Source organism: Pomacea canaliculata, linkage group LG12 (assembly GCF_003073045.1).
Source record: "Pomacea canaliculata isolate SZHN2017 linkage group LG12, ASM307304v1, whole genome shotgun sequence".
NCBI lineage: Eukaryota > Metazoa > Mollusca > Gastropoda > Architaenioglossa > Ampullariidae > Pomacea > Pomacea canaliculata.
This window is the reverse complement of record NC_037601.1, coordinates 11009784-11024579: the sequence shown is the minus strand read 5'-3', so window position 1 is coordinate 11024579 and position 14796 is coordinate 11009784. Positions and strand designations below refer to the sequence as shown.

Sequence of the window (14796 nt, the reverse complement as noted above, 5' to 3'; positions counted from 1 at the left end):
GACCTTTAAGCCAGTCTTCTCAGTTTCCTCTTCTAGCTTACTCAGTTTGGTTTGTGCATGTTGTTGCCTATGAGATAGAAGACTAATGTTATCTACAAAGTCCAGGTCCTCCAGCTGTTTGGTGAAGGTCCACTGGATACCGGTGTTGTCTTGGGTTGTCTTGCGCATAATCCAGTCTATGGTCATCAGGAAGATTGTTGGTGATACTATGCAACCCTGTCTTACACTGGTCTTCACTACAAAAGGTTTAGTAAGTTTGCCATTGGAAATAACTTGGCAGGACGAGTTTTCGTACAAACCTTGAATGATGTTTATGAGCTTAGGTGTAATGTAATAGTGGATCATCAGCCTCCAGATGACGTCCATGTCTACGCTGTCGAATGTCTTCTCGAAGTCCACAAAAGTTATATAGAGGGAGGACTGCCTCTCAATAGACATCTCGATGATACGGAGGATGGCAATGTGGTCAATTCATGATCTATCCTGGCGAAACTCTGCTTGTTCCGGTCTCAGTTTCTTGGTTAGTGCCTTCTTCAGTCTCTCTAGAATTACCCTTGATAGAACTTTACTGGAGATGATCCCCCGCCAATTGTTACACTGAGAGAGGTCACCTGTCTTCGGTAACTTCCTTCTTTTGGCGTTGAATCTTGTTGACATGAGCCATGGTGACACTGGTTCCCATGCCATCAGCGCCTTTGTTGCCTGTGTTGACATCAGCAGTGCTACTCCCTGGGTAGGATCGTGGTCCAGGACTTTGTGGCCAGAGTAAATAATGGTTTCTCCCAATGTTAGTCTGGTCTGGCCACTTCCATTCCATCTGGTTTCGCATAACCGAAAAACCCTGATGTTGTATTTCGTCATTTCTCTTGCCCTTTTCATAGAGGGTTCTGATGTTTCAGGTCCCTATCCTGATTCTTGCCTTGGTCGTCAAAAGATGAGTCGGCGAGCTGGCTTCCCTAAGGCTTTCATCAGCATGCGTCATAAGCTCTTCTAGAGAGGAATCTTCCAGACCAGGCCCTTGTTGTGGTACTGTTGCGGTTTCCGTAACAGCTTTGTTTTTAATGAGTTGGTTGTTAGCCCAAATCAAAACCCCCAACCTGGAGGGCCAGGGTGCAACATTTTAGTCTGGCCTCTCCCCTGACAGACCTGTTCGGCGTGGTTAGACCTGCCAGGAGCACAAGACTCCCTCCGACATAGCTCTGAGGATCGACAAGGCGCGCAAGCCACCACACCACTACAAGATGGTGGTGAAGATCTTAATAAATGCAAGGAAAATGATGTTTCCCCTTTTTCTCGTGTGTGTGAGAGACAGGGATGGTGGTAAAAATTGTAATAAAAGTATTATTTCTTATATATATGTTATATATATACAGTCAAATCTCCCTACTATGCCACCCCGCTACTATGCCACTCTCGGTATTATGCCACTTTTGCTCGGTCCCGACTATAAATTCAATGTAAAAAAAATTTACTATGCCACCCCTACTCTCGCTACTATGCCACTTTTTTGTGACTGTTAAAAGACACAAGTTGTGAAATTCCGCGCAGTGCTCGATTACTATACTGTATGGTAGTGTGGGACATCGCAGTTAGGTGGGATGGAACATAGCACGCACACAGGGAGGGTGGAGGCTGGCAATGTGGGGGGGTGGTGGTCGCTGGCCGGGTGACAGTCACGTGACAGAGGGAAGGTGTGAGGGGGTCGACTAGCGACAGGATGCAGGTGCGCGGATATGGTTGGGAGGGGTGGAGGATGAAGAGGTGAGGGGGAGAATGAGAGGAGATAGCTAGCGAAGCCGACGATTCTTGAGAGCTTTGGACCAGACCTGGGCAAAGGCCTCCTGTCTCTGACCGGCCCGCCCGCCAGTATATATACTATACATACAGTATTAGGTAAAACTGAGTTAACTATATTAGTCCGGCCCTCTAAAACCATCCCAATTTCTCATGCGGCCCCTTGGGAAAATTAATTGCCCACCCCTGCTTTGGACTGACGGGTAACTTGAACAAATAAAGCCGTTTTTACGAACCCTCTCTACTATGCGACTCTCGCTACTATGCCACTTTTGCTCGGTCCCGGTAGGTGGCATAGTAGGGAGATTTGACTGTATTATGAATTGTAAATCTCTGCACATTGTCTCTACAAATGTTTGTTCCTGTAATAAAATACTTATTATGCGATAGCGTTGTGGCTATTTATATCTTGCAGCACTGCTATTTTTCACACTTACAAGGCTCTCTCCGTTAACTGTTATTTCGAAATCATTGTTTTGCGCTGCAACACGCATCTTTTAGTTTACGGTACTTTTGTCCAAGCCTGGCAAAGATGTTCGAAATTACACTACAAGGGGCTGTTTTGCTTGTCAAGGTGAGGCTTGTATTCTTTCACTGATTTTCATACCCACAATATAATATTGGGATCTAGCTGATCGAACACGAGTCATTTATCTGAAATCCTGATATGAAATGACCGCGCAAGGTAGAGTTTGCAGTCGGCACGAAGTTCTCTTCATTTCCCTTACAACCACTTTTTGTCTTGCGAGTTTTTAGGCATTTACCATTGGGGAAGCAGATATATTTTTTCCTGCCCCTTTTTAAATTTACTGTTGAGAAAACAGTGATCTTTTTCACCCATCTCTTAGTTTGTATGTCTCGGTAAGGCAGCTGACTAACAAACTAACCCCTGCTTCCGTTTTAACCACAGATGAGTGTGCACTGCGCGTGCGCCAAATAATTGACAAAATAACCTCATTGTGTCTATTGTAGACAGGAAAGATGTTATTCAACTCTTACCTTCAACACTTGTTATTAAATGTTCTTTACGCTTTAGGTAAAGCCTGAGAAGTTAATATGAGACCCATTTTTTATTGAGTACAAGTACTATCACGTTTTGGGGAATTTGTAGAGTATGCTTATCCACTTTTTGAGAAAACACGAATAAAGTGACAGTGTTAACAAATACATACTGCAGTACGAGTAGGATCTCGCTAAAACTTGTGTATACAAATGATGACAGTGTACCATGCATTCTACTATCTATCCATCATGGAGATTGACCAGTAATAAAACAAGTAATTTTGTCCTAGTGGCATTTCCTGAGTATGTAAAGCCTTGTATATGCTTTTACAGCAATTGTTATGTAAGAGGATGATTTGTTGATCTTTCAAGATCCTTTATATTCAATGCACCTGTAAGAAGCAATTTTCATGCCTAGTCATGGGAAATATCTGGTCCTTTGTTTGAACTTTTAATAATCCTTTTCTCCATTATTCTTTTTCGTACTGTAATAGTCATTTTCTCGTTCAATATTTCATTCATCATTTCTTCAGCTGCTACTCTATCCCTCTTCTTTTATGTGTACTTAACCTCCTTTCATTAGATTGTGACTATTTTGAAATACTGTTCCTCCTCTCTTCCCCCACACTACTTTATTGTAACTCGTTCGTTTCACTTGAACCCAGGCTTTATTTTGCTATTTCTGTCACAATTTAGCTTGCTTTACTGTCTTTGTCTTTTGTTGTATTGGCCTGCTATTATCAAGTTGCCACGTCTCATGTAGCCGCTGTGATGTTGATACGGTTCTCCTGTCTCAATTGTTATCTGTATTATTGGTGTTTTGAGGTTTTTGGTTATGTGTTGTTGGTTTCTCTTTCCAATTACAATGTTTTTGCATTTCTCTTTTTCCTTCTTTGCAGTGGCATGTTTTCCTTTTCTTCTCGTACCAGTTGGTCAGTGACTTATTTTTCTGCTATATTCTCCTCTGCCTCCGTGTTTCATACAATCACCTCTAATTCTTTGGTTACCATGTTTTGCCTTCCTTTGGTTTTGCAGTAGCTTGAATAATTTTTCCATCGTGATTTAAAAGTTTAAGCACCAACTTAAACTCGTTATTTTCAGAATGTTAACTGGCTGTAAGATTTTCTGTAAACTCACCAGCCCGCATTAATCTTCAGTCCCCTGTTCATTTTCAATCCTTTTAGTTTTATTTATCTGTAAGTTTTATGTTTGTTGAGTGAGATAATCCTCCCACGTGTACCACTGACTTATCAGCTGCTACAGGAGAGAATATGACAACGTTGGGCATGGTCCGATCAGTTTTGTTTAAAGTTAGATTAAGATGGCGGATAAAAGGTGTTTTAAATTATATAATTATTTTATTTTGGGATAAGGGAGGACCGGTATGGAGTAAGTAACGATCGAAAAGCAAAAGCGTTAAATGTGTCGACTCCATTCTTCACTGGTCTATAGCGGCAGGTTTTAAAAGCATTTGGCTCTGTGAGTTTGACATAGTGGGTTTGCATGCGATGAGGAATGCAGGTGAAAGTGTGTCGGTGCTCGAGTCACGTCACAGGGCGAGACGCGTTTCCTAGCAAGGTGCGCGCGCACGACGTCACCACGCTTGCGCACTGCTTGGCTGATTACAACGACCGCGTTTGAGAGACGCGCAGCACCTATCATTGTTTCTGGAATTTTATTTGCCTTGCGGCCCACACAGCGTCTAAATAATGCCAAAATCGTTTCTGAATTCCTTGCGGGGTTACAGAGCTGGTGAATTCCTGGACGGTCGCTTCGGTGAGCTTTTGTTTTTCCTTTGCCTTCAGTTTACTGGCTGATCTTCTGAAGTGCAACCACAGCTGCGAGCGTTATTATTTATTTTAGGGTTAATGTTTACAGTAGTCAGACAACAAGTGTGATGGTGTGTCGTTTTCGTGATGTTAGTAAGCGAGCAGTGAGGCTGAAAAGAAATATCTGAGCGAGTTTGTATAATGAAATGCTGCTTGTGCCTGGCCCCGAAATGGATACTTCATTTGAACAACGTACATCAGAACAGGTGCTTGGCGAGAAAACAGAGGCAGATTAGTCAATTGATGTTAGAACATTTAAATTTCAATTCATCTGCGTAAGTTACCAGAATGATGCCCAGATATTCAAGTGGCAAGTTTGTTCTGAAAAGGAAGCTGTGTAGAGTATTGCCTCTCGCAAGCGAACGACTTTCATATTTATATTGTAGATGTTTCTTTCAGACAAATTTAGTCACAAGTTTACAGATTCACTTTTTGTTTAATTTAAGCGGGGTTGATTTAAGTTTGCAGAATTGTAAAACTCTACACCACATGCTGATTTCACATCTTGATCTTTCCTGAATAAAAACAATTCATCCAACACATGATGTACAAGTGCATGAGGGTTGGGCATAAGATGGAAACAAAACTAGACGGTTTGAAAAAGCATCTAAACATTGTTCAGTGACATGTTTTTTAACCCTTGCTAGTAGTAAGATAGCCGAGAAACATCGATCTGAACCCAGGAAATCCAATTCTCACTCTGTTGGTGACAGATGCTAACCGTTGTGCCACCGGACCGCCTGGCTAAAGTCGGATGCTAACCGATAACACGGTTTAAGTCCCCAGTCATTTCACAAAGTCGTTAGTATGATGAACAAAGTTATTTTTTTCCATTTTGACTATGGGTTTTCCCAAACGTTTATTAGGAAATTCCAGCATGGAATAGACAGGACTATGTCTTCTGATGAAACAGGATAAGTGTCTTTCATAAAACGTACACGTTTTGCTAGAACCACCGGCAGGGAAACATATGTATTTGTGGACGGACCGTTCGGTGTAGCTTTTTGCAGAAAAAGCTTCAAGTCTACAGACCGTAAATGTGCTCTAGCTTAGCTAGGTCAGTCTGATAGCAAGGAGGGTGAGGTTATGGGTTAACGTGCTCGTGTGTGTGTGTGCTTCCATGCTCCTGGTTTTATGTTTGTTTTCATGTAAGGCTGGCGCCACAGGCCCACACGGTCCAGTATCGCCGAGACCGGCAGTGGACATATTCAAGATAGTCCGGCTGCTAAAAGCTCTCAGCCAAGACAACGCAAAGCAGCCAGCAAGGATCCTTCATTCAACCATCTTTCTTTAGTAACAAGGTTTGAGGACTTAACTAATTTGATTGCTGCAGCGTGTTCTGCAAAACTGCAAACATCTTTTAATTAAATATCAGCTGAGAATGATTTTGGAGGACGAAATCTATGTACCACTCCAAAATGTCAATACTACAGAAAGTTCTGTCAGAAGTAACAACTTAGAAATTCATATTAATATTGATCAACTGAAAACTGGCACAGACATTTAAGTAATGAAGTAAAAAGTAACGGACAAATTTCCACGTCAAGACAAATCCATGCTGTTTTTGTAACTGCTTGCAGATTCCAGCTGAGCATGAATGCTCCCAGCCCGAACCAGCAGCTTGTAGCGGCATCTCCATTGATCAAGAGATGGAGCTGCGACTCTGCGATCACCCAATACAGCCCCGACTTCTGTTTTGAGCGCTGCCGCCATTTTTTACAAGCACATGAAGACAGGATTTTTAGGTCTAAAACTGTGCACCAAACGCATAAAAATTTAAAAAAGATTAGAACTCACAAGCAAACTAGAGCGAATGTCATCGTCACAAACAAGGAGAACTTGCCGTCAACAGCTGCTCTTACGAAATGCAGTCAGCAGAAGCCACTGCAAAAGAGCTCCAACACCATTCACTTGCTACCAACATCGGACCGCCGGCGGCAACTGAGTTCAGGGTTGACAACCTTAAACTCCTTGTGTTCTTCACAAACGGGTCTGCAAGCGGAGTCCACATGTTTGCAGGAAAAGAGCAACCCACCTGTCTTGATGAGTTCTTTGGCATTTACCTCATCGCGCGACATATCGTCAGGGTGGTCTGGGTCTTCTCAACAGATTCTGCCTTTGGTGGAAGAGAAATCCACGGCATCACCACATACGGCACCCAATCTTCTGGTGTCGGGATCAGCTCGGTGTGTGCAGGACGAAGGGCTGCCTCCCCCAGGTCGAGCAGACAGCAGCTACTCGATGGCTGGCCTCCTGATACCTGCGGCAGTCCTGCAGCCCGTGCTCCTCCCACTCGACAGCCCACACCTGGCCGCTTACCCCGCGTGGGCCGACATGCACAACGCTCACTGTGGTATGCTTATTACAGAATGTCAGCAACGCAGATGTCCTCTGACCAGCTCTGCTGCCAGCAGTGCTTGGGTCAGCTCTGTGGCTGCTGCAGTGTCGGCTAGAGAGTACACGGTCTCCTGTCTGAACTTCATTCCACTCATAGTCACCGCCAACCGAGCTGACACCAGCGGCATGCCATCGGTGCCATCTGTCTTGCCAACCGAGAGAAGTGATAGCAGAAGCGAGGAAGGATCAGCAACTTCGACATCAGGCATGTCATTGGCACAATCGCACACAGCAGGAACGTCACACACCCAATCAGAGACAGCAGGCAGCTCATACAGACAGTCTCAGTCAACAGGCACGTTATACACACAGTCACAGAGCTGCACAGCGTCGCTTGCCCAGTACATATTCTCGCTGAAGCAAGAAGCCAGCCCAGACTGTACGAGTTCTCCTGGACATGAACATGTGTTTGACGGCGTTCTCCATTGCTATGGTCGCATTCCTAGAGAAAATCACTGTACGCATTCAAGCTCAGTCTTTCCCAAGAAGAGAGGCCGGCAGTACAGGAAAGCGGAGTCGGACTGCGGCGTGTATTTCCCTGATGAAAACGATGTGCACACAGATAACATCACCAGCTCCGTCCTGATGACAAAGACGAGGAACGTAAGTCGCAACAACAGTCCAAGTTGCCACAAGTGCCCTGACTGTCAGCTGCAGTTCTCTAGAGCCAGCGACCTCAGTTCGCATTTGCTGAACCACAGTGTCACCGGCGTGGGCAGCGGAGCTCGCAACAAGTGTGTGGTCTGCTCGCGGGTCTTCACTCGCTCCTGGCTACTGAAGGGTCATATGCGCACCCACACTGGCGAGCGGCCATTCCACTGTTCCTTCCCACAATGCAATAAAGCTTTCGCGGATAAGTCCAACCTCCGCTCTCACACGCTTATTCACACAACTAGTTCCAAAAGTTTTGTCTGCCCTAAATGTGGACGCGCATTTTCTCAGAAAAGATACTTGCATAAGCATATGTTGGAAGTATGCCGTATCATATGAAATCATCATCCAGCTTAGCGAACAAAAACATTTCATAGCATCTGAATATACGTTTTTGTCAGCTGCTAATTTGGCGCAGATAGGACATTTACAAGCCGCCAGGATATCAGAAAGAAATGCGTCTAAGGACTAGGCATCAAAGAATAACACTCGCTCTTCTACTGACATTGTACAATGAAACCAGAAAATTATTCTGGTGATGCGTTTGTTTATAAGGTTCAATTGTTTTTAAATACATAGAAAGTATATTCATATATGAATATTCACACGCACACATTGTAAAAAATAGTTTAAATGGCAACTGGATACCATAAAAAATTCGCCTATCGACTGATTATCACAGAATTAAACTCGCTCATCTACCGACATTGTACAGTGAAACCAGATAATATTCTGGTTATGCACTTGTTTACAAGATTCAAATACAAGATCTTGCACACAAATTATAAAAAAGTTTGAATGGAAACTGGATACCTTAAATATAAAACTTTGCAATAAATGGTCATCAAACAGACAAGAAAATGTGTTCATGCTGTTTTTGTTACTTAAAGAGCACTCATTTCTCCTCAGCAGCAAAGAATACCTGACGCAGCAAGAAAGCAAAAGGCGGCGGAAGGGTTAACATCTATATGCTATGCCATAGTTTTTATGGTGGCTAAGAGTCATTGCTATAGCTGTTATCATCTGAGTAATGCTATAGCTGTTATCATAATGAATCCTATTTTTTTAGAATGATAGCAGGTCATTGTCTATATGGTAGAGTGAGTGTTATAGTGCCAACTTTTACTTTACTGGAACTGTGGTGTGGATAGGAGTAGTGCAACCTCGCTTTAGTTCTTTAGCTGAACTGAGCAAGCTGGGAGCAAATAAGAACTATATATTTTTCATCCCGTCATATGGCATTGTATAGACATCACGTTTGCATGTTCTTATGCGTGGGTCCATGCGTTATTATTCTGTCTATATTTTTTAGTCAAGCACCTTGAGCTAACCTTTGATGGTGTGATAAAGCGCTCTATAAACATTTTTCCCCCAGCAACGTGAAACTTTCCACGCTTTACAACGAAATATAATATATAGGGAAAAGTCTTGAGCGCCATCTTGAAACTTGGAACAGACTGAGTGGTTCGAATCGAGAGTAGCAGTGAATTCCATATTTTGTGTTCAGCTTAAGAGAACATCCTTTGGTGCCAATATCTGGCAGGTGTAGGATAGTGTGATTTGCGACGAACAAAGGTTTCTCGATAGAGAGTACACGTACACAGCATGCTATGGATAGAGGGGCTACAGAGGAAGTTATGACATATCACTTGATTTACCTCCATCTTACGATCAACTCGGCAACCAGTGGAGTGTGCAGAAAAGGTATAATATATTTACTCATTCTTGACTTAAGAACAAGGCGTGCGGCGGAGTTCTAAACTCTCTGTATCATATGTTGGTTATGCGCTGCGGGTAGCCAACGAACAGACAGCTGACATAATCAAGTCTGGAAAGAATTAATCAACAGATACTTTTGTTGCATAACACACGGTTTTATAGCACTGATCTGTCGAATAAATGCATAAGCCGAATGACAAATATGAGTTATATGGTGGTCCAGGCATAGATCACGATGATGTAGACAAAACTGCGACTAGCAAAGGTGAAGAGGATGATATGTATCCCCACTTTGATGGAGGATAGTACGAGAGATGAAAGAATGACAGCATACTTCTTCCACCTAACGCAGTTGTCAAATGGGTAATTGGCCTCTAAGAGAACTGGGGAAGGAAAGATTGAAGGTGGGGACATAGGCCTCAGGATCAGTGCGGTCTCTAACGCTCCCCAACAACCAAAGGGTTATGGGACATTTTTTAAAAAAGGACTTATCATCAGGACTGCCCTTTCCGAAAAAGACGCCAGCAATTGTACAAACTACAGAGACCAGACTGTTGATAGTAACAAGAAAAGCATTCTCCAGGGTCATCCTCGTGCAAAACCAAGTCGACAAGACCATAGTTTCCGAAAAGAAATTATTAAGATTCATCGCTGACCAGATCGTGACACCACACATATAGTAGAAGTAGAATGAAACTCTTCACTCTATAGATTCGCTGTATTTTCATACACTATGGAAAGACATTTGACAGTGTCGACAGAAAAACTTGGAATCTTTTCCGGCACTATATGGCATGCCCGCTAATATATGGTCAACATTATTAGAAACTCATATGAATGGCAGTGAATCCGCATACTATTTGCTGTATATATATATATGTAACCATTGACAAAGAATCATGGTATGAACAAACTGACGAACTACGTCAGTGCCCTGCTAATTTAAGCAGAATTGTGTGTGTGTGTGAATGGCTAAAATACTATATCCAGTCTCCGATCCTAAGGGCAACGTCATACGTAAATTTTTAGTCCACTTTGGCATATACCTTTATTGCATAAAAAAGTGGTGGAGATGTGTATACTTTGTACTGGTGTGCTTTTTACCAAGGTGAGACTGCTAAAAATCGTACAATTCTTTAAAAAGAATTGATCAGATCAGTCTCTATAGCAATGAAAGAATTCTCGGTCGCAGTTTCTGTAACATGTTCCTTTTACAATTCACTCCCACTATAGCCTGAACGACAGTACGTTGATCATGCTTAGCTTTCTGGTCCTTACTCTTAGATCTATCTTAAACTTGGGTGGTCCTGCCTGGATCTCTTGGGTCCCATAAGCATAGCTATTAGGAGTCACTGAATGGAGCTCACAAACTCCCTATATAGGATGCACGTCGAAGTAGTTATATATATATTATATAGTGTAGTGAGAACTCAAAATGTAAATAACAGAAGAATAATCAAAATAATAAACAACTCAAGGGCTTATAATTCAATATCTGGTAGTATTTTCACAAATGAGCAAGATCGTAATGCAGTAATTTGGTGGTTTATTCTCATATTCACCGGACTAATATGTTAACGTATGCAAGCGACGCAGGTCGACTCAATGCGCATGACAACGATGACCTATTGTTAGTAAGGAATTAGAAAAGGAACAAATGTGCCAGCTTTAGCTTTTAGAATCGTTTTCAGCATGACATTCATGTCAACAGGTCAGATGATCAATGTCCTCGTTAGGTAAACAAGAGGTACCATCATTAGCGTTCTCAGTAACCGATACATCATCTCCAAAATGCACTTCCTTTCTAGTTTGCTTGATTCCCAGTTTTTCATATCCTCAATGTGATCCCCGTTTCTAACATGGCTGGCGTGTTCGGAGCGTCACTAAGTCGACAAATGAGGTGAACTTATTAACACGTATTAACTTATTAATGGCGTCTTCTCTTATTTTAAATATGTTATTCATATGCAGTATTCGATGCTAGGGCTTTCGTCTATAGCTGTCTACTTTCCGCTTATGTTGGGCTTTGCTTAGTTATCATGCCTTTTCCGCTGTCGAAGTACAGTCAAATTAAAAAAAGCAGGTCCTTCTGCTCTCATTGGTGTGTAGGTCAGCACCAGTGGTCTCCCACTATGTATTTGTTTAATTTATTAATATTCCACGTCTGGGTCATGGCATCCATATTTAATTTTAATGTTATCGATACTATTCAAAAGTTTATGATTACGGAAATGTGGGACTTAAATTAATCGATGTATCAGAAGTAGGATTTCTCGCCATTTACTTGCTGATAGCATGGAATATTTATAGACACGATAGTCCTTTTAAACTGCACCATTCAATATAATGTAGTATAATACTATTTAGAATTTCTTTTATCTCAAATGTCCCAGGGAGGATGTTTTGGCAAAAAAACTTAGAAATAAGAGGAAAATGTTATTGATGTTAGAAAAGTATGAAATTTTGTGTCAAAACGCATTGGAATTTTTCAATGTCTTTTCAGTGGTTATGAATCTGGCAATAAAAGTGGATCTGAAACATCCAGAAAAGACAAGAAGCACAAGCACAAACACAAGCATCGCCATAAGCACAAACACAGTGGTTACTCTGATGATATTCGAGAAAGTCCACGAGACAGATCTCACAAACATAAGAAGAAGAAACATCGCAAACGTGAGCATTTAGAAGGTTCTGATGCAGAGGATGCTGATGCAAAATCAGCAAAGCGATGGAAATCAAAGGAGGAGGAAGAACTGGATAAGCTAGAACAGGCTAGAGATAAACTAAAAGCAGAGCTTGATGGCAGTGCAGAAAAAAGTTTGACTACATTCAATGCAATTGATCTGATAGCCCAGGGCTATGGGTCAGAATCAGAAGAGGAAGGAGAGATTGAACATGAAGATCTTCGACAGCAGCTAAGGCATGCACGAGAAGTGCTTGAAGGAATCCAAAGAAATGTTGAAAGAATACCATCTCCTATTGAGGAAAGAGAAAGTTTTAAGACGGAACATTCTGATCATCTTAGTACCTTCAGGGATCAAACACAGACTGTTGAAGAAGAAGATGAGTTTGAAACTCGTAGCAATGTTTCAGATGGTAGAGTTGAAATAGTAGATGTCTGCATAAAAGAAGTCAAACAAGTCTCTCCAGAAGCAGTAAGGTATAAAGAGAACAGTCCAGATGTAGAAATTTTAGAAGAACTTTCAGAAGGACCAAAACCAGCAAATAATTTCAGTAAGCATGATTCCACTAACTCCAGTGACAGGTTGGAAAAGTCAGATAAAGAGAAAGATCACCGTCGACACAGGCGGGAGGACAGAAATAGCACTAGTTCATACAGGTTAGTGACTGTCTTAACATCTTGATTTCTGCTTTAGGTGAATGAGAATTAAATGGTAAACTAAAATAAAAAGAGAGTGTCTCGACTAGCCATTCTCTGATGGGTAAAGCAGCACTATTTTGTTTGTAAACAGAAAATAGGATAAAGTTTTCAAGCACTTATTTTTTGTTACCTGCCGTTACCTTTAGGATCTTATTAGTTTTGATTCCTGGCATTTTTAATATAAATTATACATGGATTTCATTCTCTCTTCATTTTCAGTACAGGCAAGGACTTAACTGATCAGTCTCATGTAAAGTCTCAGTCATGTTTTGAACCTGCAATAGATTGCAGTAGTGTTCAAACCTACTGGGTAATTTGCCTGAAAATGGGTTTCTTATAATTCTGTTCTCTTAAACAACATAAAATGTATATTTTTCTTTTCAGATTCTTTACACCAGTTATTAATATATGGTTGATAATAATTTTTGAAAAATGCAGTTGTACTCTAGCAGAAAGTTACTAGTAGATAAGTTCAGCTACAATATCACTGACCAGTTCTCATTGGCTAAGTGAATAGCATAATTGTCCAACACTAATGGTGGCAAATAGAACTTTTGTCAAAAAATATGATATCAGTGGGTTTTTGTTGCTTACCTTCCTATGGTTTGTGAACTCAGGCATTCCGCAGGCTGCTCTATGAGTAGCCAAAAAAAAAAAAAGTTTCACACCTATGTGATCTGTTTTATGACTGTGTCAGTGGTGTTGATAGAAACACTTATAGCTGTGATTACAGTTTATTATTATTTTTTTTTTAAAGTACCATACACTTGTCCACTAGGATGGGATATGGTGCTATATGTGTACTACTTTATTATTATCATCTGATTGTTATCGCATAATAACTTGATCTGCTGGAATTGTTGCCTAGCATTTATGTTTAGTGTATTACTTTTATTAGCTACTTATTCTTTGTAGTCACAGAAAAAGCCATCAGAGAAGTGGAAGGGAGAAGCCAAGAGTGAGATCAGAAGAGTCCTCCCAGGCAGGGGCTGGCAGAGAAAGCTCCTACAGAGAAAGGCCTTTTGGTCAAGAAAACCTCAGTGGTGGTGATAGGAGAACTGCTTTTGATCATACGAGGGGTAGATCACCCATATCAGGGTACTCAAGAGATCAATCCTATGAACGCTATTCCACTGCTGGTAGTAGCAAAAGGGATCGACCAGGGGATTATTCCAGTGATCATCCCAGTGAGCAAAATGCAGATGGCCGAGAATATGGATATCACCGCGGTGCAGATCTTGGATCAGGTAGAAGTCGTGACTCAAGCAGGATTACATCCAGAGACTTGGCTAAAGAAGCAAACAGTTCAACAAGTGATGGTGTACGAGAACAGAGGCGGTGGCAGTCACCTACTCCTTCAAGAAGGTTGGTGTGCCTGCCTGTGTCTTCTGTTAAGATACGCTGAATAAGCAACAGTGATTTAGATTTTATTATTTCACTTTAATAACATATAATATAACAATTACCACTTTTTTTTAAAGCTATCGCGGTGGGAATCGACATGGAGATGACACACAAATGAGAAAGCTTGACAGGACTTTTTACAAAGATTATAGGTCATCAGGCATGAGTCGCAGACAGCAACATTCCTCACATGACCCAGGCAAAGATCGATTCAAGGACAGTTTGTCTGAGGGCATGGGGGGGAAGCCAGAGGATTCCTCAGAAGGAGAGTGAGTATATAAACGTAGCCAGACTGTGTTATTATAGTATAGCAAATGGTCACATGGTACAGAAATGAAAAGTAGTGTTACTGTGAATGTGACTAGTGTGAAGACAATGAATTACAGAATTCATAGAGATAGATTTTGTATATCATGATCCCCAGATCCATGGTGCCAGTGTTTCAACGACTGCATTTACTCTTGCACCCAAATGACTCAATAATGTCATTAGAAAATAAAACATGGCAGTCTTCTTATAGCACCCCCAGAGGTGTTTTTTAGATGTGATTGTAAATAAATAATTGTTTTGCAATCTGAAATTTTGAGTGGAAAAAATCCAATATCCACAAATTTTGTT

General features: G+C 41.5%; 2 protein-coding genes across 3 annotated transcripts in view; both read left to right on the top strand.

The window, feature by feature from the left end:
• The first annotated feature begins 3540 nt into the window (after nucleotides 1-3540).
• On the top strand, nucleotides 3541-8529 carry LOC112553376 (B-cell lymphoma 6 protein-like). The gene is made up of 3 exons (XM_025220548.1): nucleotides 3541-4572; nucleotides 5779-5926; nucleotides 6206-8529. Exons 1-3 carry the CDS (start codon nucleotides 4506-4508, stop codon nucleotides 8010-8012), a joined length of 2022 nt encoding a protein of 673 aa, XP_025076333.1. The 5' UTR covers nucleotides 3541-4505; the 3' UTR covers nucleotides 8013-8529.
• A 2610-nt stretch (nucleotides 8530-11139) lies between these two features.
• LOC112576710 (serine/threonine-protein kinase PRP4 homolog) overlaps nucleotides 11140-14796 on the top strand; it is a 30967-nt gene continuing 27310 nt past the window's right edge. For both annotated transcript variants that reach the window (XM_025259375.1, XM_025259373.1), the window contains exons 1-4: nucleotides 11140-11292; nucleotides 11896-12732; nucleotides 13690-14139; nucleotides 14256-14447. In XM_025259375.1, coding sequence (XP_025115160.1) covers nucleotides 11252-11292; nucleotides 11896-12732; nucleotides 13690-14139; nucleotides 14256-14447 — 1520 coding nt within the window. In that variant the 5' untranslated portion in view covers nucleotides 11140-11251. The remainder of the gene's footprint in view (nucleotides 11293-11895; nucleotides 12733-13689; nucleotides 14140-14255; nucleotides 14448-14796) is intronic.

What these genes read in the sequence shown, in the direction of transcription:
- LOC112553376 (XM_025220548.1), top strand. Translation starts at nt 4,506, where the DNA reads ATGCCAAAATCGTTTCTGAATTCCTTGCGGGGTTACAGAGCTGGTGAA. An exon ending in ATTCCTGGACGGTCGCTTCG is followed by an intron (nt 4,573 to 5,778) that starts GTGAGCTTTTGT and finishes TTTTCATGTAAG; the next exon opens with GCTGGCGCCACAGGCCCACA. An exon ending in CATCTTTCTTTAGTAACAAG is followed by an intron (nt 5,927 to 6,205) that starts GTTTGAGGACTT and finishes AACTGCTTGCAG; the next exon opens with ATTCCAGCTGAGCATGAATG.